This window comes from Plasmodium brasilianum, chromosome 9 (genome assembly GCF_023973825.1).
Source record: "Plasmodium brasilianum strain Bolivian I chromosome 9, whole genome shotgun sequence".
Taxonomy (NCBI): domain Eukaryota; phylum Apicomplexa; class Aconoidasida; order Haemosporida; family Plasmodiidae; genus Plasmodium; species Plasmodium brasilianum.
The window spans coordinates 1,956,650-1,981,859 of NC_090122.1; the positions used below are offsets into that span (position 1 = coordinate 1,956,650).

The 25,210-nt window shown below is 27.2% G+C and overlaps 6 protein-coding genes across 6 annotated transcripts; 3 read left to right on the plus strand and 3 right to left on the minus strand.

The window, feature by feature from the left end:
- Positions 1-4,175: 4,175 nt before the first annotated feature.
- Positions 4,176-6,437, plus strand: MKS88_003027 (DnaJ protein; the record flags this gene model as incomplete). Its single annotated transcript, XM_067216085.1, has 3 exons — positions 4,176-4,196; positions 5,031-5,196; positions 5,596-6,437. The coding sequence occupies 3 exons, from the start codon at positions 4,176-4,178 to the stop codon at positions 6,435-6,437; spliced, it is 1,029 nt and encodes a 342-aa protein (XP_067073599.1).
- Positions 6,438-8,076: 1,639 nt separating this feature from the next.
- MKS88_003028 (DNA-directed RNA polymerases I and III subunit RPAC1) lies at positions 8,077-9,078 on the minus strand (the record flags this gene model as incomplete). The annotated part of the gene is made up of 1 exon (XM_067216086.1): positions 8,077-9,078. One exon carries the CDS (start codon positions 9,076-9,078, stop codon positions 8,077-8,079), a length of 1,002 nt encoding a protein of 333 aa, XP_067073600.1.
- Positions 9,079-11,199: 2,121 nt separating this feature from the next.
- Positions 11,200-13,840, plus strand: MKS88_003029 (translation initiation factor eIF-1A; the record flags this gene model as incomplete). Its single annotated transcript, XM_067216087.1, has 6 exons — positions 11,200-11,215; positions 11,631-11,714; positions 11,995-12,079; positions 12,287-12,382; positions 12,551-12,731; positions 13,685-13,840. 6 exons carry the CDS (start codon positions 11,200-11,202, stop codon positions 13,838-13,840), a joined length of 618 nt encoding a protein of 205 aa, XP_067073601.1.
- Positions 13,841-14,054: 214 nt separating this feature from the next.
- MKS88_003030 (uncharacterized protein) lies at positions 14,055-16,802 on the minus strand (the record flags this gene model as incomplete). Its single annotated transcript, XM_067216088.1, has 1 exon — positions 14,055-16,802. One exon carries the CDS (start codon positions 16,800-16,802, stop codon positions 14,055-14,057), a length of 2,748 nt encoding a protein of 915 aa, XP_067073602.1.
- Positions 16,803-18,093: 1,291 nt separating this feature from the next.
- On the minus strand, positions 18,094-19,541 carry MKS88_003031 (uncharacterized protein; the record flags this gene model as incomplete). Its single annotated transcript, XM_067216089.1, has 2 exons — positions 18,094-19,263; positions 19,479-19,541. 2 exons carry the CDS (start codon positions 19,539-19,541, stop codon positions 18,094-18,096), a joined length of 1,233 nt encoding a protein of 410 aa, XP_067073603.1.
- Positions 19,542-19,931: 390 nt separating this feature from the next.
- Positions 19,932-24,924, plus strand: MKS88_003032 (uncharacterized protein; the record flags this gene model as incomplete). Its single annotated transcript, XM_067216090.1, has 8 exons — positions 19,932-20,380; positions 20,721-21,580; positions 21,836-22,440; positions 22,657-22,830; positions 23,130-23,301; positions 23,593-23,735; positions 24,194-24,241; positions 24,592-24,924. 8 exons carry the CDS (start codon positions 19,932-19,934, stop codon positions 24,922-24,924), a joined length of 2,784 nt encoding a protein of 927 aa, XP_067073604.1.
- Between the last annotated feature and the right edge of the window lie 286 nt (positions 24,925-25,210).

Sequence of the window (25,210 nt, forward strand, 5' to 3'; positions counted from 1 at the left end):
GAACAAATTAACGAATGAGCAAATTAACGAATGAACAAATTAACGAATTAACAAATTAACGAATTAACAAATTAACGAATTAACGAATTAACAAAATTATACTTTTTTAAAAGTTAAACCTATGCTCTTACATTTGTTTAAAGCATAGGGGGGGGGGCAACCTTAATTATGTCGTTCTAGGTAAATATGTAATATGTACACATAAGCAAAACACGTATTCGCATATGTATAATATACTTATATAGATATGTAAAATAATTAAAAATGTATGGTTTAAAAAAAAAAGTGGAACATGAAACAAAATTATGTAACTTTCATAATTTCATAAAATCTGGATACTACAATTTTTTTTTGTTTTTTTTCTGTTATTTTCCAAATAAGATTAAACTTTAGTAAAGTAAAAAAAAAAAAAAAAATATATATAAAATATATATATATATGTACATTTAATAATATTTAAGTATATATATCTAAACAGGTGTAACAAATGATGGAGCGTGCAGTAAGTCTTATGAGAATTATTTAATAGGATAATTATAAGCACATATAAAAAATTTTATTTTCTCTGGTTCATTTTAGTTTTATTTTTCGTTATAATTTTAATTTTTTTCCAGTATTTGCTCTGCGATTTCGCATCAACAAATACAGTTGAAATAGGGGAAAAAATAAAAAAAAACAAAAAAAGGAAAAAAAAAAAAAAAAAAGGAAAAAAAGAAAAAAAGAAAAAAAAGGAAAAAAAGAAAAAAAAAGGAAAAAAAGAAAAAAAAAGGAAAAAAAGAAAAAAAAAAAAAGGAAAAAAAAAAGAAAAAAAAAGGAAAAAAAGAAAAAAAAAGGAAAAAAAAAAAGGAAAAAAAAAAAAAAAAAAAAAAAAAGAAAAAAAGAAAAAAAAAAGAAAAAAAGAAAAAAAGAAAAAAAAAAGAAGGAAAAAAGAAAAAAAAAAAGGAAAAAATAAGGTTGTGCAAATTAAAATGGGAGAATGTAACAAGTAAAATTACTTTAAAAATATTACTAGGGTAAAATTATAAATTAAGTTTTTGAAAGATATAAATATATATATATATACCCCAAAAATAAATTATTGCTGAACATATTCCTTCACTTGGTTTAAATTCATGTAAGTCCTCAATTCACCCCAGTCGTTTCATTTCGCCCTAGCCCATTTGGATTTCGTTAATTTCACGTAAATTGTACCAAAAATTGTCACACAAAATGGAAAACGAAAAAAGGAAAAAAGAAAAAGGAAAGTAGCAGATGGCTCATTTTCTCAAAGTGTAATATTTTGACGAAAAAAAAAAAAAAATTTACCTACGAAATGTTCAAGTATGTAAGTACGTATAAACCTAAAACAGTTGTTTTGTTTTTAATTTTCCTTATAAATTTTACTGTTAATAAAATGAAAAAAGTGATATCTTTTTTTTTTTCTTCTAATATTTAATCTTATTTAAAATATATCAGGAAAAAAAAAAAAATAAAAAAACGAAAAAAACATGAAAAAAAAAAAAAAACAAAACAAAATAGAACAGAACAAAACCAAAAAGAACCGAGAAGAAGCACGAAGGAGCAAAAGTGTAATTAGTACTTAACGCATGATAGAGGGAAAATTATAATAAAAAAAAAAAAAAAAGAGAAAAGGTAAGAAAAGATATAATTATTCATACGAAATGAATTATACCCAGATGTGACAATTGTGAAATTGCCAAGTGTGTGTTAATAGTAAATTTCAGGTACAGGAAAAATTTGTATAAATTATTTGACCTAAGTGTAATTTACAAATAGGCAAACGTACAAATATGCAGATGTGCGAATACACGAAAATACAAATGTGCAAATGTAAATTTATTTTGACCTTTGTAAATTGAAAAATCAGAGAAATGTTTTTTGCTCTATGAAGTGTAATTGTAAGAGCAGAATATAAAATTTGCACCACTTTTTATGTACATGTACATGTAAAATATACTTCCCATAATTTGTCATTTTTTATATGCTAGAATGTGACATATTTAAGCATGTAGGAATGTGTAAAACGAAATTTCCTTTGAGAAAGAACAATTTTTAAGGCAGAAACAATTTGTGCACAGTTATCTGTGAAGAGAGAAGGGCAAACATATTTAAAAAAACGTATTTATTTTATTATGATGTATTTTGTATCTGTTCAACACTGAACTGATAGATTTTCCTGTCCGTAAAATGTGTGCACATAAATGTACATGCACATATTGTTAATACATAAATGAACAAATATACGCAAATGTCGAAACACTTTTTTTTTTTTTTTTAACTAGCGAAATTGATACACAAAATGGTAAAACTTTTTTTTTAAATTATTATTTGCTGTACATATTTTTCTTGCCTTCTTTTAATTGTTATTTTGGTATGGCTTTACCTAAAGGAACATTTTAGCTGTTCCCACTGAACTAGGGGTTAAATAAGAGAGCTGTGAATTTATATATATCAGACGAAAAATGAATAAAATGTATGGTTACACTTGCCATACTTGAAATACGAAACGGCTTTTTTGTATTTTTTCTTTTTTGCTTTTACCATTCTTTGTTCTTTTATTTAAAAATGTAAACACGAAAGCAGAAATATAGAGTCATTATCAAAAGCACAAATATATGAATACAGTATTATAACAAAAACATGCTCATATATTTAGCTATTTGCAATTGTAAATTAGCTAGAAAAAAAAAAAAAAATTTCACTTTATCACTTTTTAAGTATCATATTGTGTTTCCTATCTTACACCTTTTTTTAAGAATTATTTATTGTTTTCCTATTACATTGTTTTTAAAAAAAAATAAAATAGTGTATTAAAATATTTGTCTTTCAAAGAACTATTTTTGTTTAATTCCACCGTTAAATGTTTGTATAGAGAGTTGAACTGCATTCAAATAAGCATATAAGCGGGTGGGGGCGTGTACAATATTTTTGTTCTTCCAATTTTTTATGTTGAAGCTAGAAATTAAAAATTGATGAAATTATAGCTTAATGATCGTTACATAATTTAACTAAAAAAATAAAATAAAATAATAAAATAAGACGAAACGTAGAAAGTAAAAATGTACCATAAAAATAAAAGGAAAATGGGGGTAAGGATAAGCAATATAACCGCATAAGCTAAAAGATGGTACACAATATTCTAGATGATAAAATAGTTTGAACACATTAAAGTCAATACAGTGAACGACTTTGGCCCGTAATATGGGAAATCCTTCAAACAGCAAAATTAATGGAAAAGAGAAAATAAAAGTCGTTTATAGTAAGTTCGTTCATGTGTACGTATTAATACCATATTAAAGTAATAAAATTGAGGTTTAGGTACTCCACTAAAATGTTCTATTAACAGTCATGTTATAAATTTATATTTATAATTTCCAATACACAGTTGTCTTAGCATTTCATTTTTAGAAAAAAGATCATTACCATTGTTCAAATATGTGTAATTCTCAATTCAAAAAAAAAAAGTTAACGCCTATTTTGCCGTTCCCAGGCTAATTATGGGAAATAGGAATAGAATAACAGGAAAGAGAAAAAAAAGAAAGCATTTATTTTCCCTCACTAGTTATGTAAAACAAAGTTCTTCCAAAAAAAATTTTTTAAATAGAGGCACTTGATTATCATCATGTATATATGAAATCCGCGTTCAAGTAGCACTATTTAAAAGGGGCTATTTTTACTTAAAATTTACTACGTTTAAATAAATTCATTTATAAAAAAACTATACGCATTAATAATTAATAGAGTGGCAGTATACTGGAAACACACCGACATTCCTTAATCATCACAAGGAGTCACCTGAGCAATTGCTAAATATTAATTTATTGTACGTTTTATTACTTACCCTTAATTTTTTAAAAGTTGTGCGCAGCAGTTTTTAACTTTAAAGGGGAAGATATTTTTCCACTAAAGCACCAATTTGTATATATATACAAATATATAAATAAATATACATATATGTACTCACGAAAACGAATTAATGGGTTTAATTTCTGTATTTGCGCAATTTTTATTTATTAATCCCATTATTTTAAAATTTAAGGTATATGTATGCATGTATATATGTATGTATGTATACATATATATATGTTTATGCGTGCGTGTGTAGCAGTTATTGGTATAATTCGTACTAGTCAATTAAAGTACTTTTGTTTGCGTTTGTCAATGAGTTGTAAAGGATGATAGAATATACTACCAGGGTAATCAGAGAGAACAGGTATACATATGTCGTATATCACACATATATGTAAGAGGAAATATTGGGTTTTGCCAATCTGTACACTGCTCAGTTGTATATATATATATATATATATATATATATATATATATGTACATATGTATGTACGAGTAGCGGTTAAATGTGAAATTGCATATTCTTTTAATTTTACGTACAAATAGTATAAGTAATAATCAGATGACTTCATTTTTTACTTATTTCTTTTTTTTTTTTTTTTTTTTTAAAGAAATATTATTCTATTTTTAATTTAATTTTTTGCATTTTTTTTATTATATCTTTTTTAAATTTACTCATTTTTGCATTCTTTTTTAATTTTTTAATTTATGCATTTTTCCATTTTTAAGTTAATTTTTTCCCTATAGTGTTAAGTGAGGGTGAAACCCAATTTGTTCGGAGTACTGATGTATGCAAGATATTGCTTAAACGCAAATATGTATAATTGTACTTCCGTAAAAAGGCACATACACACATACACATATATATACATATATATATTTATATATATATATGCATAAGTATAAATGCACACTCTTTCTCAGTGCACACTACTGTGAACGAGTGCCTGTGTGAAATTGTATACGGTATTATTCGCTCAGTGCTCGAGATATACAAAACAAAAAAGATAGCTATTCTTTTTTTTTTTTTTTTTTTTTTGTTTGGGGTAACAATGAAAATATTTTCTTTTTGCCTTGTTCTGTTATACTTTATTCTGATAAACAATGTAAACTGTTTTTTCAAAAATGCCTTAAGTCATTTCTACTGCGACAATGAGAACTGTTACAGCATTTTAGGTTAGAACAAAAAGAAGGGGAAAGAGGGACAAAAAAAGACAAGAAGAGAGAGAGAAAGAGAAGAAGACAAGAAAAGCGAGAGAGAGAGAGAAAGAGAAAACAAGAAAAGAGAGAAAGAAAAAGAAAAAAAGCTTCAATATCACAAGAGCAGTATGATTAGAAACACTGATGGTTATAGAATAACTCCTCTTTGCATAAAATACTGCTTTAACGTGAAGAGGAAAAAAAAGAAAAACCCAAAAAGAGGGGAGTAAACAGGAGAGCAGCGCTACGACGTCAACGTGTGCGCATAAGCATATGTATATGTGCGTACGTATGGATATTACGCGTGAAGGAATATCACGCGCTTGAAGAGAAAAATCATTTTCGTTATTAGTGCTCTGCAAAACAGAATTGCATATTAATATATGTATTCATTTGGGTATTCACTTGCGTGTTTACATACTTATTTATCTGCTTACCAATTTTATCATACCCTTCATTTATCCATTTAATTTCGCATTATTTTGTTTGTTACCCACCATTTTGTCATTTCCAATTTCTATTCCCTCCTCACTCTAACTATTACAGGCATTCCAGAAACTTCAAGTTTTAGTGAAATTAGATCATCGTACTATAGACTACTAGAGAGTATGAAGAATAACTACAATTCGGAAAGGAAGAAAAAGATAGTTAAGGCATACACGGTTTTAATAAATAAACGTACAAGGAGATATTATGACTATTATTTGAAGTACCCTAATAGTGTGTTTAATATAATATATTTTATTTCTTACTATATTTTTAAATTATTTAAAGTAATACTAGCTTTATTCATTATTGCTCTACTTATCTGTGGTTTTCAATATATGAATAATAAATATGAAATGAAAAGGATAATCCAAAAGCTGTCAAAAAATAAAGCATTTAAAAAAGAAGTATTAAATAAAATAGGAACAAAACATCCACAGTTTCGTACATATGACTTAAATACAAAAAGAAAAGTCGAAGAACAAATAGAAGAAGAAGTAGCACAAGAAATGGGTTTAATAAATAATCAAAGAAAAGGAAAATTTATTCTAAGTAATTTATTTATTGTTAAAATTTTGTGTATACCTAAAAATATTTTATGCTATATATTATGGAATATTAAATGGATAATAAAATATACCATTTTAAAAGAAGAATATGATGAAAGCGATAAAATGTATATTACTAGAGTGTGTATGAACATTTCAGCTCAAAGATGGAATAATTTGGGAGAAGAAGAAAAAAAAGGCTTGTTAAAAAAACAATTATGGATAAAAGAATACCAGGAGGAATTTCTTGCCGAGCAGCGAGAAAAGGATCGACTCAACAAAATCTCGAGCGCCAAGTATAAGCAGCAGATTAGGAAGAAAAAGAAGGGCATGAACTTTAACTACAACGATTGAGAAGGGGAAGCAGCAGGAGTGGAAGCGATTTGCAGTACAGAGAACAGAATTGGTTGTGCTGTCTATGGACATGATATTGGATTTGGAGATGGACATTGTGATGGTGGTAATTGTGGTGAATGACGTACCTTCCTATCTTCTCCCCTTGTAAGAGCAGCGAACTAACGTAGCAATGAACCATAGACTTATCTCTCAAAACGTCGTTGCAAACGATGGTTAAAGGAGAATGCGTTCACTGCAAACAGGATTTATTAATTTTTCTTTAATTAGCGAGTTTTTTTTTTTTTTTTTTTTTTTTTTTTTTTTCACTTCATTTTCTTTTGATTTATTTAGCCTTGTCATACTGTTCTTTGCTCATTTTTACCTCGATGTACTTGGCTTCGTTCACTTTGCCCTGGCATCCTTGATTTTGTTTACGTCGCTTCATTTGACTTAACTTCTCTCTTTATTTTATTATTATCTTTTTTTTTTTTTTTTTGGTAAACGACTCTGCAAAGTGAAAAGGAGAGCATTAAAAATTGATAAGTGCATTTTTTATAACAATATGTAAACAGACTTGTTAATACAATTCTTCTTTACTCACACGTACACGTGAATGTACGTTGCTTGTGTATGTGTGTAGATAAATCCATTTCTGTAATAACACATACGCATATACATATGCACTTGCGTACGTAGACACACGTGTTGTATGTTTTTAAGCGCCATACATATTTAAAAGCTAGTTTGAAAGATGGTCGGGACAAAAAAGAAAAAAAATTTAATTATTAAAAAAAAAAAAAATGAAAAGGTGTTACAACCAAATTACTGGAAGAAATATAAAGAAAAGAAGAGATATTAATTATTATAAAAAAAATAAAATGAACAGATTAAACAAATCGGTGCGCATACTTACACACAAATATACAAATACACATATATATGCATACACATATATACGCATATACGTATATACACATATGAAAATAAATATGTAAACATATGAACACATGTACACATATACACATATATACATATACACATATATACATATACACATATATACTTATACACATATATACTTATACACATATATACTTATACACATATATACTTATACACATATATACTTATACACATATATACATATATATATGTAAACATTTTTGCAAATATTTACGTATACGTTATTGCACGTACAAAATCAAGTTGCAAAATATTTTTAATTAAAAAAAAAAAATAAAAGGAATTACAATGGAGCGTCATGGAGAAGTAAAGAATGTTTGAATTTCGCGTTGGATGTTCAGGAGTATCTTTTTATCCATCCATTCGTTTACATATATGTTTACTATCCATCCATTCGTTTACATATATGTTTACTATCCATCCATTCGTTTACATATATGTTTACTATCCATCCATTCGTTTACATATATGTTTACTATCCATCCATTCACTTAGATATATGTTTATTATCCATCCATTCGTTTACATATATGTTTACTATCCATCCATTCGTTTACATATATGTTTACTATCCATCCATTCGTTTACATATATGTTCACTTTTCACCTATTCAACTAATTCCTACATTTTAAGGGTACCTCTTTTTTTTTTTTTTTTTTTTTTTTTTTTCTCCCACTATGATTTGCGCGCATCTTAGGCATTTGTCTGCTCCTCCAAAACTTCCTTAACACCCAGTGCCTTGTACCTCAAAATAAGCAAAGCTTTCCTAAAGATGTCAACAGAAGGAAAGCATCCAGTAGACTCGATGGTAAAGACAAAATGATTTTTTACTTTTTCAAATGAGACTTTCTTTGGGTATTTTTCAATACAAACTCTACAAGAAGAACAGCTCAGAGGAGTTTTAACAACCAAGTTTTGACTATCCTCAATATCAAAAACGTTTTTTGGACATATATTTACTAAATCCTTTTTTTCATCTTGAGTTAATTTTTCTATTGTGTCAAATGTGAAGGTAGGATACATCTTATATACAGCTGTACATACAGGAGACCATTTAGCATGTGTTTTGCCAATTCCTTTTTCTAAAAAACATAAAAGCTCAATTTCTTGACCAGTACTTAACTTAGTTATTAATATATTATCATCAACAACTTTTGGATAATTTTTTTGAAATTTATTTTTTTGTTCTTCATTAAGTGGACACCATTTTAAATCTTTTGAATAAATACTCTGAAAAGGTTCATTATTACCCATCCTTTTAGTATATTTTACATGCAATTTAAAACAGAAACAATTTAAATAATTATATTTCTCATGTTCTTCTTTAAAATTTATTAAATCTGCATCAAATTTAAATGGTATTAATCCTAATCGATGGCTTAATATTTCATCTGCTATTATACCTGTATTTTGATATATATTAACTTTTTCAATTGCAACCGTAGGTACTTCTGACAGCATTATTCTTCTTAAAGCATTAGCAATAGACACATTTAAATTTTTTATTTCAATAATTAATATGTTTTCTTCTTTCTCGAGTATTTTCATTTCTAGTCTCTTTTCAAATTCATCCAAATCAAAAAAATTTTCTTTGTCTGATAAAAAATAGCTACCATAAAAATTTGTAGTAGTTGCATTTCTAGGTCCTTCTTCAGTTAGTTTTACGAAATTATCTCTGAACTTCACGCTTTTCATTTTGGCACAATTTTTTTTTTTTTTTTATCAATCTGTCTTTAGAGTCAACAAGTATACTAACGAGCTCACCCGCGTAACACTCCTACAAATATATATGCCTACCTATCTACGCTTCTACGTACAAATATGTACATATGTACATACATAAGTACATATGTATACATGCATACATATATATATATATATATATACACGTATGTATGTACAGCTATACAAGGGTGAAAACACGAAACTGGGTTTTTGCTTGTCAACAGCGTTTACCATATTTTACGTCTTTCCGGAAGATGGTATTTTTTCGCCGTTATTCTTTTATTTATATGGGGTATATTTTTTTTATTTTTCCTTGACCTTGAGCGATTAATGGACGTTTTCCTCAAAGGAACCTACTAGTGGAGGGTTTTTTGCATATTATATTATATTGTACTGTACTGTACTGTATGATTTTACTAATTTACTTTGTATAAAAATGCTTTACAAAAAAAAAAATTTTTTATCTTCAAAAATTTTCTTTTCCTTTTTTTCTTATATTCTTTTGTTTTTTGCTTTCTTGTTTTTAAAATCTGCAATTCGGGACATCCATTTTTCATAAAGATTTTAAAGCGAGATTAATATATTTACAAAAAATTTTATTCGTATTTTTGTTTAAAATTTTCTACATTCATGTACATTTACATAAATGCGTATTTATTTATATATACTGTATATGTTCTTATTGCGTAAAAATATGGTAATAATAATTTTATGCAAATACATAAACAAATTTATTCCTCCTTCAGCTTATTTTTACGACTAATATATATATTTATATATATATCTGTATATATATCTATATATATATCTATATATATATCTATATATATATCTATATATATATATCTATTTCATATAGCATTGTTCAAATGGTAAAAATCACCTTGTTTTATTGTTATCACGTATTAAAAAAAAAAAAAAAAAAGCAGCGCATATGAAAAAAGATACTCAAGGATGGTATGCACCTATTCCCGTAATATAATTATATATACATTTTTATACTGTATTACGAAGCCAAAAAAAAAAAAAAAATAAACAAACGAACAAATAAATACAGAAAAACATACAAATAAATGAACAAATGAACACAAAAAAACTATCATTTATGTGGTAATCTTGACAAATTGTGCATCCATACATGACTACATTTTTAACGGAATATTTTTGTTCATAAAGTTCATTACGTACATTTTATCAACTATTTTTTTTTTCTGTATTGTTTTTTTGCCTTTTTATAACTGCATTGTATTGGATTTAAAAAAAGTACTCTAAATTAATAAACACGCTTAATATATATGTATAATACAATATTTACATACAAATAATAATATATTATGCATATACATACGTTTACATTTGTACATATTTTTATATATAAATACATACATGTTTACATATATATATATAATACACATATGTACGCATTTATCCACATATATTGCTTTACGTTTTAAAGAAAATGTATAAATGAATAGCACATTAGAGGGCTATTTTTTTTTTTTTTATACCTACTTAAATACCACATGTTAAAATTCCATCATGTTTTTTACTCCATAATTATTAATACGAAAAGAAAAAATTTTTTATGAGCATTTAACATGAATTCACAAACCTGTAAAGAATAGGAATAATAGGAGATAGAAAAAACAATTTACTTAATTTCCATTTAATTAATGAAGCGTAATTTGCTAACTACTCTTTGGAAACAAGCACATGTGTTTTGTTACTAAGTATGTAATATAGTTATCGTATATGAGTATGATAAATGTATCACACAAGAGAAACAACAATTTTTTGTAAGTTCCTGTAGCATCTAATAATTACTCAGTTACAAATTTTCCATTAATCTTTTATATCGTAAAACGTTTACATTTAATTAGTGAATAATCATAATTTAAAAATTATAACAAAATATAGTAGTATTACACAAAGTACAGAAAAAAAAAAAAAAAATTTGTTTTTTTTTTTTTATGTGCTTAAAAACAAAGAAGAGCAAAGATTATTTCCGTGCATAGTTGTAGAATTAATTATTTTTTTTTTTTTTTATAATTATTATAATAATAACTGTCTTTTATGTAATTATATAAAAAGATGCCAAAAAACAAAGGTTAAAGTTAAAACAACATTTTTGCATAATAATGTATCTTATATTAAATGTTTAAGTTTCCTGACAATTTTTCCGTGTTATATTTGTTTATCTGTCCATGAAGCTGCTTTGCTTGTTAACATAGGATGGATGAATAGTATCCATCCATATATATATATATATATATATATATATATATATATATATATATATATATATATATATATATATATATACATGTACATATGCATATATATATACTTATATTTATATGTTAATGTATACGTATATACATTAATAATTTTTAAAAAATAGCTCCAATTTAATGCTGCTTAATTCAGTTTAATTCCCCATAATTCAATTTAATTGACTTCGCGTCACATTAATTTTTTTTTTTTTTTTTTTTTTTTATGAACACTGAAATAAATATGAACAGGTAAGGGAGGAAAAAATAGGAGGAGAGGAAAAAATGACAACGAAGGGGAAAAAAGAGAATTATTATACAAAGAAGAAGACCAAGGTAACGTGCACATGATATAATACTTATTAAATTTACTTTTAAAAAAATATAAAAGTAATACATGTGCGAATGTATATATATATATATATATATATATATATATATATGTGTACATTTACATATGGAAAAATTTTTACATTTGTTCATTAATTGCCCTGTGAAAATGCAACCCTTTGTCTAATGAGTGTATGCACATGTAAATATGTACAGGTCATGTATTTTTTTAGTGGATAAATGAAGTAATGCTTTTTCTTAATTTTTTTTATTTTTTATTTTGTAGAATATGCTCAAGTTTTGAGGATGTTGGGAAATGGAAGATTAGAAGCCCATTGTTTTGATGGAGTTAAACGATTATGTCACATTAGGTTTGTCCAAAAGGGGAGGAAAAAAAAAAAAAAAAAAATATATATATATATATATATGTGTGGGAAAATACATGTGTGAGAAGGTACATGTGAGTGAATATTCTCTTATTTGAATATATATATATATATATGTGAACATTTGTGTTTATATTTTGGGGGTATGCAAAAGTATGGGGACTAGTTACTAATTTTTTTCATTTTTTTTAGGGGAAAAATGAGAAAGAGAGTTTGGATAAATTCGGGTGATATCATTTTAGTGTCCTTGAGAGATTATCAAGATAGCAAAGCAGATGTTATAGCGAAGTAACCATACATATCTGAAAATTATTTTTCTCATAGAAGATAAAATTATGAACAATACATGTATGTCTGCACATGTGCATGTTAAAGTGTAAATGTAAATATTTTCTGCGGTATGTAAGAGCATATATTTTTTTAACCGTATTTTATTTTAAATGTCCATATATGTAGATATACCCCTGATGAGGCAAGAAGTCTGAAACAACATGGAGAATTACCAGAAACAGCTAAAATAAACGAAACGGATATTTTTGACGATGATGGACAGAATGGCGTGGAATTTTTAGACGACGAATCTGACGAAGAAGCACAAGAAGACATGAATAATGTGAGGAAATTGGAAATAGAAGAGGTATGTTATATATGCATGTGCATATATATGTACGACTCGTATGTTCACACACATACGCATGTTTATGTAGATATTTCATGCAAACATATTTTATTTTAAATAATATTTCCTTTTTTTTTTTTTGTTGTTGTAGATATAAAAGCAACAGGGGGTGAAAAATACATACATTAGTATAATGAGGAAAAATAGGATTAATTCTTTTGTCTTTTTGAAAGTGTGTTTTATGAATATGCGTGTATATATATATATATATATAATTTAAAAAAATATATCTTTATAAATTTATTTATTTTTTGTAATTTTTTTCATTTCTTATTTAACATTTTAGATTTTTTACCTTTTTTTACTCCTTACTATGTACTTTTTATTTTATTTTTTTTTTTTCCCGTATTATACAGATTTAAATTAATAATGTATGTTGTGTAAATATAAATAATTATTATCAAAGTATACTTATGGATAAATACAAAAATAGTTTTATACTGATATTCATATTGAAATTATGTGTTGTAATTCCATTATTTTTTTAATGAATACTTTTACCATTTATTTATAGTTGTAAAATTTAATGAAAAAAAAATAAATAATATAATGTGATAATGTATAAATTTAAATTAATAATGTGGTATAGGAACACTTGCTCAAGGGGTCATATCTTTCACTTTTAAAGACATCCGTAAAGTCGTACGTATGTATTATGTATGTAAATATGGTCGTGCTCAGTTATCTGTGTGGTTTATGCATTTTTTGGAAAGGAACTTGAGAATTGATGTAGTCACATGGATATTAGTTGTATGAATGGTTTGCCACTTTTGCTAACTTTATTTTATTTATTTGTTTATATTTTTTTTTTTTTTTTTTTTTTTTTGCTGGGCATTCTTGTTTCCTTCTTTTCTTTTAAGCATTTTTTCACCTTTATCGCTAAAATCTTATATATTTGAAACCGTTAGCAGAATTTCGCCTCGGCTATATTCAATGTTATTATACGAAGCAAATACATTAAATATTATGAAATCTGCAAATTGTTAAGAATATATATAAATGATGATAGATATACAAAGATGTTTAATACTGATGAACACTATGGGTACTGCAATTCATCTGGGTAGCTATAACTGCTTTTAATTCTCGTTCATATTATTTTTTCTTATTTTGCTTTTTTGTCATTATAACTACGCCCATGGTAATGAGTACATAGGCATATATATACATGTACACATGCGTTGTTCGCGGGAGCGGGGATTTGCACAATGTACATACGTATATATATATATATATATAGATATAGATATATATATATATATATATATATATGTATATGTATTATTTTTTTTTTTTCTCTAAGTGCAAGGACCTACCTAGTTGACTTTTTTTAAAGAGCGTAATCGGAATTAAGGGGGTGGAAAAAAAATAATTATTATTGTCCGAATTGTAGTAGGCCTTTTTGTTTATTAATTGTAGATGAGGATTATATAAAATAACATGAATAAATGGAAATTTTTTTGAAAGGTACAACATGTTTATGTTAATAATAACATTGTTCTCCCGCGTGCTGATAATATTTGGTGTAATGTTTAGTATGTCAGGTTTTATAATGGTAATAGGGAAATAATTTTTATAAAAGTTATAACCGAAAGAGTAGTGTACATTACATTTTGTAAATTTATGTATGGTGGATGGAGAGTTCTCCTTATCATTCAAACTTGCACAAGAGAGATGATAACACAAAGCATCGTTATTTCCATTGTCGCAGTTGTGCTTATTACTACTTTTACAGCCATTGGCACTTTTAACGAAAGACATTTTAGTGTAAATATAAGTTCTTTTTTTATTTAATCGTCCTTTACTGAACATGTACAGGTAATTTTTGTTATCATCGGTAAAATGGTATAAAACGTATATATAATCAGATTTTACATGAATAGGTGCTTTATTTATTTTAATTTTCAATTTGATATTCTGCATTAAAGCAAAATTATTAGGAAAAATATTTCGTACCTTTCCTTCATAATTTGACAAAATGATGCTGTGATTATATTTTATAGAAAAATCTGAATTATATAATGTCAGAAATAGTCTTTTATTTATTATATTTCTGTTAATTTGACATGATATAGAATATTCTGCTTTTTTTTTATAGAACATTATGGGACAGACATCAAATGAAGAGGAAGGGTTAAAATGTGGTATCACTTCAATGTCATTATGGTAGTTAAAATGAAAAAAAATGTCTGTAGGCGTATTTTTTTTTTCTTTTTTGTCTCTCTCTTCATCCTCGATATTAGAGCTCGAATGGCTAGTTTGTTCATAAATTAATTGTTCCGTATTTTGGTCAATATTCCCCTTTTGAGGGTGAACAATTTGGCTATTTTTTTTTTTTTTTTTTTTTTTCTTACTTTTGTTCATAAAATTATTGTCCGTTAATAATATTTTAACATTTAGTTCATTTTTAACTTTGAAATTGAAGAAGAGCATAATGGAATTTTCCATGTTAGGATGTATTATCGTTGGACATATTTTTTTAATTTTAAGATGATCTATAACGATGATGTGAAAAAAATTGCAAAATACGTCATCAATTTTTTTTCCTTTATTTATTTTTTTAGGTATTTTTATTACATTACCGTCTTCATGGCAATTATTTTTGCCCACGATATAGCAATTTTTATTTTTTAAAAGTATGCAGGAAAAGGAAAAACCGCAGCAAAGTTTTCCTATTTCGAATTTGTTTTTATTTTTAAATTTTCTTAACTGGAAATAATTTTCGTTAATTCGTTTTAATTTTTCCCATTCTACGTTTAGTGATGACCTTTCTTTGCTACTTATGCTACTATTTTGATCGCCCTCGTAGCTCTCTCCGCTCCTGTAATCTTCCCGTTTGCTTTTTACATAAGCACAACACCCTTGATTTGTACTACTACATGCCACACAGTATTCTGCATTATATGTCCCACTATATGTCGCATCACCTGTGTGCGCTTTATGCTTTTCCTTACGCAACAGATGTCTCTTTTTTTTTTTGGATTGTGATGTTTTTTTGATAAAGTCTGTCCATATATTTTGGTTTAAAATTAACGTGGGACATTTTACAAAATTGTCGCCTGAACATAGCTGACTGTGCATGTTATTGCCCCAGCCATATATTTCATTTTGATAAGTTGAAATTAAATTGTGAGAATGTCCAGCAGATATGTACTTAACTTTTTTTCGTTTTTCTTTATTTAATAAAATTAAAATTGGAGTGTTATAAAAAATTTTTTTTTCTTGACATACTTGATAGTTATCGTTTCTTCCAAAAGCGTAGCAGTTTTTATTTTTTGATAAAAAAAGAGCATGACTTTGTCCACATGATATATTTTCAATTTTTACCTTATCAGAAAAATGTATATAGCTAACAAATCTCGAATTATAGTCATGAATTATATCATATTTATGTGTCTCATCCGTGTCCCATCTAAAAACTTGTTTCTCTTCGTTAATTGCATAAAACTGTGAAGAGCAAAAAAATATTTTTTCAAAATTTATTGGTATACTCTTTATACGTGTTTCTTCCTCCATTTGGTTGTCATCTAATTTGTACTTCCATACCTTATTCTTTTCGTTGATAAAAAAGTCCTTTTGTTTTTTTAAATTTCTCGTAAATAGTATCCTATTAAAATTTTTACTGTCTTGTGCGCTATGATTTTTTGTATATCTGCCAACTGTGCTGTTAGTAGTATGGGACACATTGCTTTCGTTATGGAATTTTTCTTCATTTAGACCTTGACAATTTTCATTCACTGCTTCATTTTTGTAAAAAGAATACAAAATTAAATTCCTAGTCATAAAGTTAAAATCGTAAGTGTCATTCGATGAAATGTTTACGTAACTCCTTGTACTAGTAGCAGCAGAGCCATCAGCTGCATCGTCTAACCGAATTAATGTACTGTACGTGCTATCATTATTTCTGTTTAATACCACATTTAGGCTATTATTACATGTATGCACCTTTTTTATGAATACATTTTCTAATTCTTTTATCAACTCTAATTTATTATTTTTGTATAGGTATACGTTACTTAAATTTTTCATTTTGCACTTCTTTCAGGTCATGTTTTTATTTTTACTTAGAAAAAAAAAAAACAATATAACAATAAAAAAAAAAAAAAATAAAATAAAATGAAAAACCTATGTATTGAAATTATTTGAAGACACGATTTATTTCTCCAATTATGCAGAACCATTTCACGCACACCCGGAAGTTCGTCGCTAGACGCACATTTTTTCCGTGCCTACTGGCTAAATGCTGAGGAGGAGAAATGAGAGTGCGAACTGGTACACACACATATATATGTATATATATATGTATACGTATATATGTATATATGTACGTATGTACATGTATGTGTATATTTATTTTTATCCCACATGTGCACTCATTCGTATGTACGCGTGAATGCGCCTACTTCTTAGGAATTGAGAAAAAAGATGCATGCAAATATTTTACTCCAAAGTGAAAAGTTACGTTCGTGAACCTTGTCAGAGGTAACAGGGATAAAAAGATAATATGATAAAGAAAAAAAAAACAAAGCAGAATGATCTTCAACTTGTATCGGAGGAATTCGCTTGTAGTAAGAGTGACTCTATGCAAGCTAGAGGAGTAGCCACAATGCATATATGCGTACATGCGTACATGCATACATGCATACATGCAGATGCACACATAAACACATATTCATAGACGCATATACATGAACGCATATACATGAACGAATATACATGAACGCATATACATGAACGCATATACATGAACGCATAAACATGAACGCATATACATGAACGCATAAACATGAACACATATACATGAACGCATATACATATTTATATTGCTTCTCTAACTCGCTAACATCCTTTGAGTTAGGCGTTTAGGCGTAGTGAGTACTGAAGCAGAAGTAAATTACTGCTCACCCATGAGCTCAGTATGGTATCAATCTTCATAGAAGTCATTATTATGTAAAAGATAATTAACAAAAAGAAGGTTTATTTTATTTTATTTTGTTTTGTTTCGCTTTGTTTCGTTTTATTTTATTTCATTTTTTTTTTTTTTTTTTGCATTTTCCCTTTATACCTACATTTAAAGTGACTACATAAATGTAAAAAAAAAAAAAAAAAAAAAAATTGACTACATTAACATGGTAAAGTTACATGTATGCATTATGAATGTAAAAAGAAAAAATTTATTAATAAAAGAAATGAGTCTTATATAACAAAATAATTATTATGTCCATTATATTATAAGCTTAATATGTGCCCATTTTTCTTTTTTTTTAAATTTGTCATATAGACAAGGAGGTGCAAAAAAAAAAAAAAAAAAAAAGGATTCCTAGTATTCATTCGAGTTAATCCTCTCAGAATCACATGAAAAACCACTGCTATAGTCCATTTCGCTATTAGAAAAGTTTTCCAACATTATAGTAGCTACACTAGCTCTTTTAATATTATCTTTTGATGTCTTATTTATTTTTAAAAAATTTGGTTTTAAAGGATTATTCTTTTTTCCTTTTTGTTTTTGCGTTTTCCTGTCTTTTATTCTTTTTTTGTGTTGAAAAATATAGGTAGACCTATTTTTCTTCTCCATTTTTTCGTTGCTTTTTTTTTTTAAAATATTACTTACATCATCGAGGAGATACCCCGAGGAGTCCTCGCTGTGGTCGTCCAAGTGGTGGGCTTCTTTTCCTTTTTTCCTTTTTATCGCATAACAGTCATTTTGGTCAGGTTCGTCAGGTTCGTCAGGTTCTCCAGATTTTCCAGATTTTCCAGATTCGCCAGATTTGCCAGACTCTCCCCGTTTGGTAAGCTTGATATGTTCGTTATGTGTAACAAGTGTACCATGAATGCTATAACTGTCAGGATGACTTTCTCCTGGGTCCTCTTCCACATCATTTCCGTCCGTATAGTTACTCCTTTCATTATCGATGTTATCTGTTCTCTGATAATCGTCCTTACCATTTTTTTTATTTTTCTCTTCCTCATTTCTCTCATTGAGATTTATACTGAATATACTTTGATTAAAATTGTCAAAATCTATACTATTTTTTTTTATATGTAAATTTTTTTCTTTTCCCTTTTCGTCTTCCTTTTTAGAATTTATACAAATTGTAGTTGTAATTTCGTTTGTTTTTATACGTTCAGTGGTAGGTAATTTGTTACTGTTATGAGTGTCTTTACAGGGTATTCCCCACCCCTCGTTTTCACGAATAGCGAATTCGCTGCTCAACGCGTCAGTAAACGTATCAGTCAATGTATTAGTTAACATATCATTCAATGTATTAGTCAACGTATCATTCAATGTATTAGTCAACGTATCTTTCAATGTATTAGTCAACGTATCATTCAATGTATTAGTCAACGTTTTGCTCGATGGAGTTCCTCTGATTTGAGATGCTCCTTCTGTACATTCACAGGTGGGCTCACTAAATGTTCCCATCTTTTTGTTAATGTTAGTACTGCTGCTATTAATTTTATCTGGATATAAAACGTAAAAGTTTATCGACTTGAATCGTGTGTCTTATTTTCATTTTGTTGATTTGTTTACACTATGAAGGGGGGAAGGAAGCAGGTGAGGAAGTCAAAGACAGAAAAAAAAAAAAAAAAAAAAAGAAAAGAAAGAAATATTATTTTTCCCACTTTTTTTTAGGAAAAAAGGGTACATCCACTTATGCACTGTTTAAAGAAGCTCATTGCGCGTTTTTCGGGGATAGACTATACTAGCGCTGAAGGTATGCGATGAGGTATAGATACTGCTAAGGTTATAATGTTTATGTTTGGCATCTTCTGTGTTTGTTTTATTGTTTAAGAAGTTCTTTCTCTTCTATCTTTATCTGTATTTCTATCTCTCTTTTTTTTTTTTTTTTTTTTTTTCTTTAAATTTATTTATTTTATTTACTTTTTTTTTTTTTTTATGTATTTTTTTTTTTTTTTTTTTTTTAGAAAGGAAAATAAGGGAAATACAAAAAAAAAAAAAAAAAAAAAAAAATGCACACTTCTTTACTTTACCGAAATGTACCCTTTAAAAGATTCCAAGATGATAAAATAGAATTGACCATACTTTACACTTTCAAATATATTAATGAGAGGAATATGTATGTACGTACATGTACACCCCTACCACACCCCTAAGTATGATTTATTTTTATTAGCAAATAATTTAATACTAATAAGATGATTGTAAATGCAAACTTTACTGCTAATGAAGTAAGTATAGAACATATATGCAAGCTTATTGGAAAAGAGGATGTTGAAAATATATCGGCTGATGAACAAAAAAAAATAATTAGTTTTATTTTAAATTTTTATAAAACATGTAAATCATTTACAATTAAGGAAATAGAAAATTTAAAAAATTTTTTAAAATTAGTAATAAACAAGTTTAAAGAGGGTAAAAATTCATTTTTTGAAGACTTACTGTTGATAAATTTTGAAAATGCGTCTAGTTCTTTCATAAATGCAAAAGTAAATGATGATACGTCTTCATACACTGATAATGTCAGACAATACTTCCTTTCTATTTTCGACTTAAGTGTATATTTGAAGGGAAGGGAAAGCAGACCTCACCATATAATTAGGGCCGTAGTGAATTACTTGCGCCTTTTTTTACTGAACGCGTTAAAGTAATTATAAATGCAGTTATATATATATATATATATATATATTTTGTTTTTTTTGCATATAACTTGTACTTCTACATGTAAGAAAGTGAAAGGAAGGGGTAGTTTCCTCAGATTAATCAAAGAAAAAGAAAAAGAAAAAAATAAAAATAAATAAATAAATTCGTACACACCAATGTATGTATGTATGTATGCACGTATGTATGCACGTATGTATGCACGTATGTATGCACGTATGTATGCACGTATGTATGCACGTATGTATGCACGTATGTATGCACGTATGTTTGTGACTATCTCTCTCCACCCTCGAACATTTCAATATTCTCATTTTTCTTTCCAGGATGATAAGATCTAACTACTGTGCGAAATTTTATTGTCAAATCATATCAGAAGGTAATATTTTGGAGACGTTAAATAATTTTTATTCAAATAATGAAATAGCTGACATGGTCATTATATATTGCTTTCTTTTATTAACGGGTCATAAAGAATTCGACAAAGACGTTATAAAATGTAGAATTTTGAAAGAGTTTACTTCTCCACTTATAAGTAGTAATGTAATTATAAAGAACTATTATTTAATACTTCAAATACTAATAAATCTTATCTCAAGAAATGGAAAAAATATGAAATTTTTAATAAACAATGATGAAGTAGTACTACTTAACAACATTGTAGAAAAAATATACAACCACGTAAAAAAGGGTATTTTCGACTTTACTTGTGTTAATTTGTTGAAATTGTTTGCTTATCTAATAGAAGGAAGAAGTAACATCATTGATTCGTTACTGACTGCTTCTGGGAATGAACACTTAACACGTTATGAGCAGAAGCAAGAGGAAAGGAAAAAGCAGCAAAAGGAGCAGCCTACGCAGGATCTTTACATATCCTTTTTCGAGAATACAAATAAAATAGTTGATTGCGTAGAGTGTCTAATTAAAGCTGATAAAATATGCAACGTTATAAAGGATAAAGGAGATCTTTTTTATGACTTCCTTTGCATTTTATTTTGCGTTTTAAAAAGAATTTTGGACGTTATCCTTAGTCTAAGGGTGAGTAAAATTGGAAAAAGTGAATCAGATATATATTCTATTGAAAGGGAAAAAAAGGAAATAAACGAACAAAGGGAGGAGCTTCTCATAAGGAGCATTTTAAATTTATCATTAAATTTTTTGGTTCACAATAGTTATGTCCTTCCAGGTATTAGATTAATGTGGTAGAACATTAGGCAATTGTGAAGCTCTGCATGTTTGCAGTGTGTATTATGGACATTTGCACGTCCCTGGGTCTTGCTCTTTTTTTCACCTGATTTGTTCCTATTTATTCGTCTTTTTGCACATTTATAAACGTATTTGCTAGCACATTTGTTCTCTATTAATACCATTTTCACGTATTCATTTGCATATTTGCTTATTTTAATTTCCCCTTTTTTTTCGTTTAATTTTTGGACCCAAGGAGAGAAAAAAATGCTGCACTTACTGTGTATGGACCTGGTCATCGGGGTAAGCAGCAGTTACTACTCTGAACTTTTGAACCACAAAAATGTACTTGTAAGAGTGATAGCCGAAATGGATAAGGTCAAAGAAAGGGGAGATGAATATAACAACTATTTATACGTAAAATTTTTTGAAATAATATTTTACATGAGTGTTCATAACGAACAAGTGTGCAAGGAATATTTTAATAAAGAATTCATCTTACAAGTAGAAAATAAAATTTATCAATTGGACAAAATAAGAAATTCTGAAGATTTAAAAGAGAGAGAAGGAATGAATTCATTAAAGATATATTATTTTGGAATATTATATATATACATAAAATTAAATTTAGAGATAAAGGAAAAAGATTTTCTTGTCCCGTTTGTTAACTACGTTATATTAAAAGAATTAACAGAGAAGTCTTTTTTACTTCAAAATGAATTATATTATTTACTATTTTTGCAATTTTTAAATATATCATTTTTATGTAATTTGTACGATTTTAAAAAGTTCGTTCAAAACGATTCATTTGTAGACCTGATGAAGGTCTGTAGGGGAAGTACCCTTCGCGTTAAGACATCGGTATGGTCATTATGATGCTTTGGGGCTTACAATTTTTTTTGCGTTTTTTTGCTTTTTTTTTCTTTTTTTTTTAAAAGGCGAACAGGAGAATATGAACCTGATTCCTTTTTCCATAACTTCTGAATAATCTTTAATTTTAACATGAATGTTTTTTTATATTTTATTTTGTAATTATTATTTTATATTTTTTTTCTCTTTTATTTCGACCCAATGAAGATATTAAACCTCCTGTTACGATGGCTCGAAAGAAAAGACTTCTCAGATACGTTAAAATGGCATGTACGGAAAAACAAACTAATATTTACTATTTTATTTGAATATTGGAGAGTAGTACAAGCGACGGAGGAGGGAACTGACCTACCAAGTTTAGATGCCCCTGAGGAGTATAACGTTAGTTACATTTATTAGTAATTCACTGTTTACAGTTGGACATAATTGCATATGCATAAATTCACCCACATATACACTGTTGCATAAGTACATATAATATTTACAATCATACGCAATTCACCATGTACATGTTCATGTACGCATTGCAGGCAGAAGAGTCTTGCTTTTTTTTTTTTTTTTTTTTTTTTTTTCTCTCTCTCTCTCTCTCTCTCTCTCTCCCTATCCCCACTTTTGCACGTTTCCAATGTGCTGACCTGTTCATGCGTTAATTTTTTCTTTTCATTTTTTTTTTCATGCAGAATGAGAGATATATGATATATGAAATTTTCAAAATATTGACGAACAATTTTACAAAATATCTTAATTACTTTTGTGAAAATGATGAAATATTAAATATATTCAAATGTATAATACTTTTTGAAGAAAAAAATATACTTGGCATATATGCAAGTATTGACGAACAGATTGAAGGTTAGTACTATTCGTGCATGCAAATTAAATGCGTAACTGTAGATAGGTATTCATATATTTGTGTGTGCTGCGTGTAAAACAGCAAACGTATACAGTAATTATATACTCCTGACCATGTGCTGCTACGACTCATATGACTAATCTTTCCTCTCCATTCTTCTCTTTATCCTTTTCATTTAGAATACCACATAACATATACCGTTTTTCACTTTTCACTATTTACCTTCACTTTCATGTTTATCGTGTGCTCATTCAACTTCATGCCATTCCATCCAGCGAACAAATTTGCAGTTCTAGAAAGCGACAAAAGTAAACTTAGAAATAAAATAAAATTGTACAATGAAAAAATAGAACATATCGAAAGACGGCTTCTAACAATAGTTGAATTAAATTATGAAAAAGAAGTAAAGGACTTAGAGAGTTACTACAATTCTGTTCGGGGGCAACGATAAGAGTGCGTGGAAAAAAAAAAAAAAATACATACATAAGTACGTACATTCGTATATACACACGTTCACACATGTACATATTAATACATGTACATATTAATACATGTACATATTAATACATGTACATATTAATACATGTACATGTTAATAAATGTATATATTAATAAATGTATATATTAATACATTTACACACTTATACATACATATGTATATATATATATATATATATATATATATATGTGTGTAAGTATGGCTGTTCGTATGCGGTGCGACCCCCCTACTTTTTTTACATATCAGAACAATGATGGTCTCAACTGAGATTTTAAAGAAATAATCAAATGTTTAATGACCAATACAATTATGCTAAAAAGTTGAACAGTAATTATGCAAAGTGGCTCATTGTATTCACGTGCTCATAAATTTAAATGCTTTCCGTAAAGCAGAATGAGAATAGCAGTAGAATATGTTTATTCGATCGAGATAGTTACTATGTAATTATATTATACCTTCTTGTACAATTTTTCTGCATATTAACGTACCAATAAAAAAAAAAAAAAAAAAAGAATAAATAAATAAATAAATAAAAAAGTAGTAAAAAAAGGGATAACATATCTCTTAAGTGTACATATATAAATAAACATCACTGCTAAATAGAAACATAAACAATGAATTGGACTTCTTGAACTATATAGGTTGATGTATTTATGAAAGAATTAATTTATAATGTATACACAAGCTTTTTTTTTTTTTTTTTTTTTTTTTTTTTTCTAAAATGGTTTATTATTCCACTGTTACCCAAAGGACAATATTTTTTGCAGTTATTAAAGTAGTAATTTTAAAGCAATTTGACACATTAGAATTTTATGAAATATTATTTGGTGTAATATTATTTGACAATATTGACTTAATATTTTTTGACTATATTGACTTAATATTTTTTGACTATATTGACTTAATATTTTTTGACTATATTGATTTAATATTTTTTGACTACATTGACTTAATATTTTTTGACTACATTGACTTAATATTTTTTGACTACATTGACTTAATATTTTTTGACTACATTGACTTAATATTTTTTGACTACATTGACTTAATATTTTTTGACTACATTGACTTAATATTATTTAACGGAATATATTTCAGCGTAATATATCTCATCGTAATATAGCTCATCGTAATATATTTTAACGCAGTACACTTTAACGCAATATAACGTGTTATTATGTACTGTACTGTATTGTTATGCTATATTTTATTTTTATTTTTATTTTTATTTATTTTTTATTATTTGAACTGCATATACAACCGGATAAGTCATGAAATTTCGATTTTTGTAAAGAGGAAAAAGTTAAACTGGCTATAATAAAAATGAAGAAAAATAAATAAAATGAGTAAAATAAAATAAATTAATAATATATAATTTAAAATTAATAAAAATTTTGTAATAAAAGAAA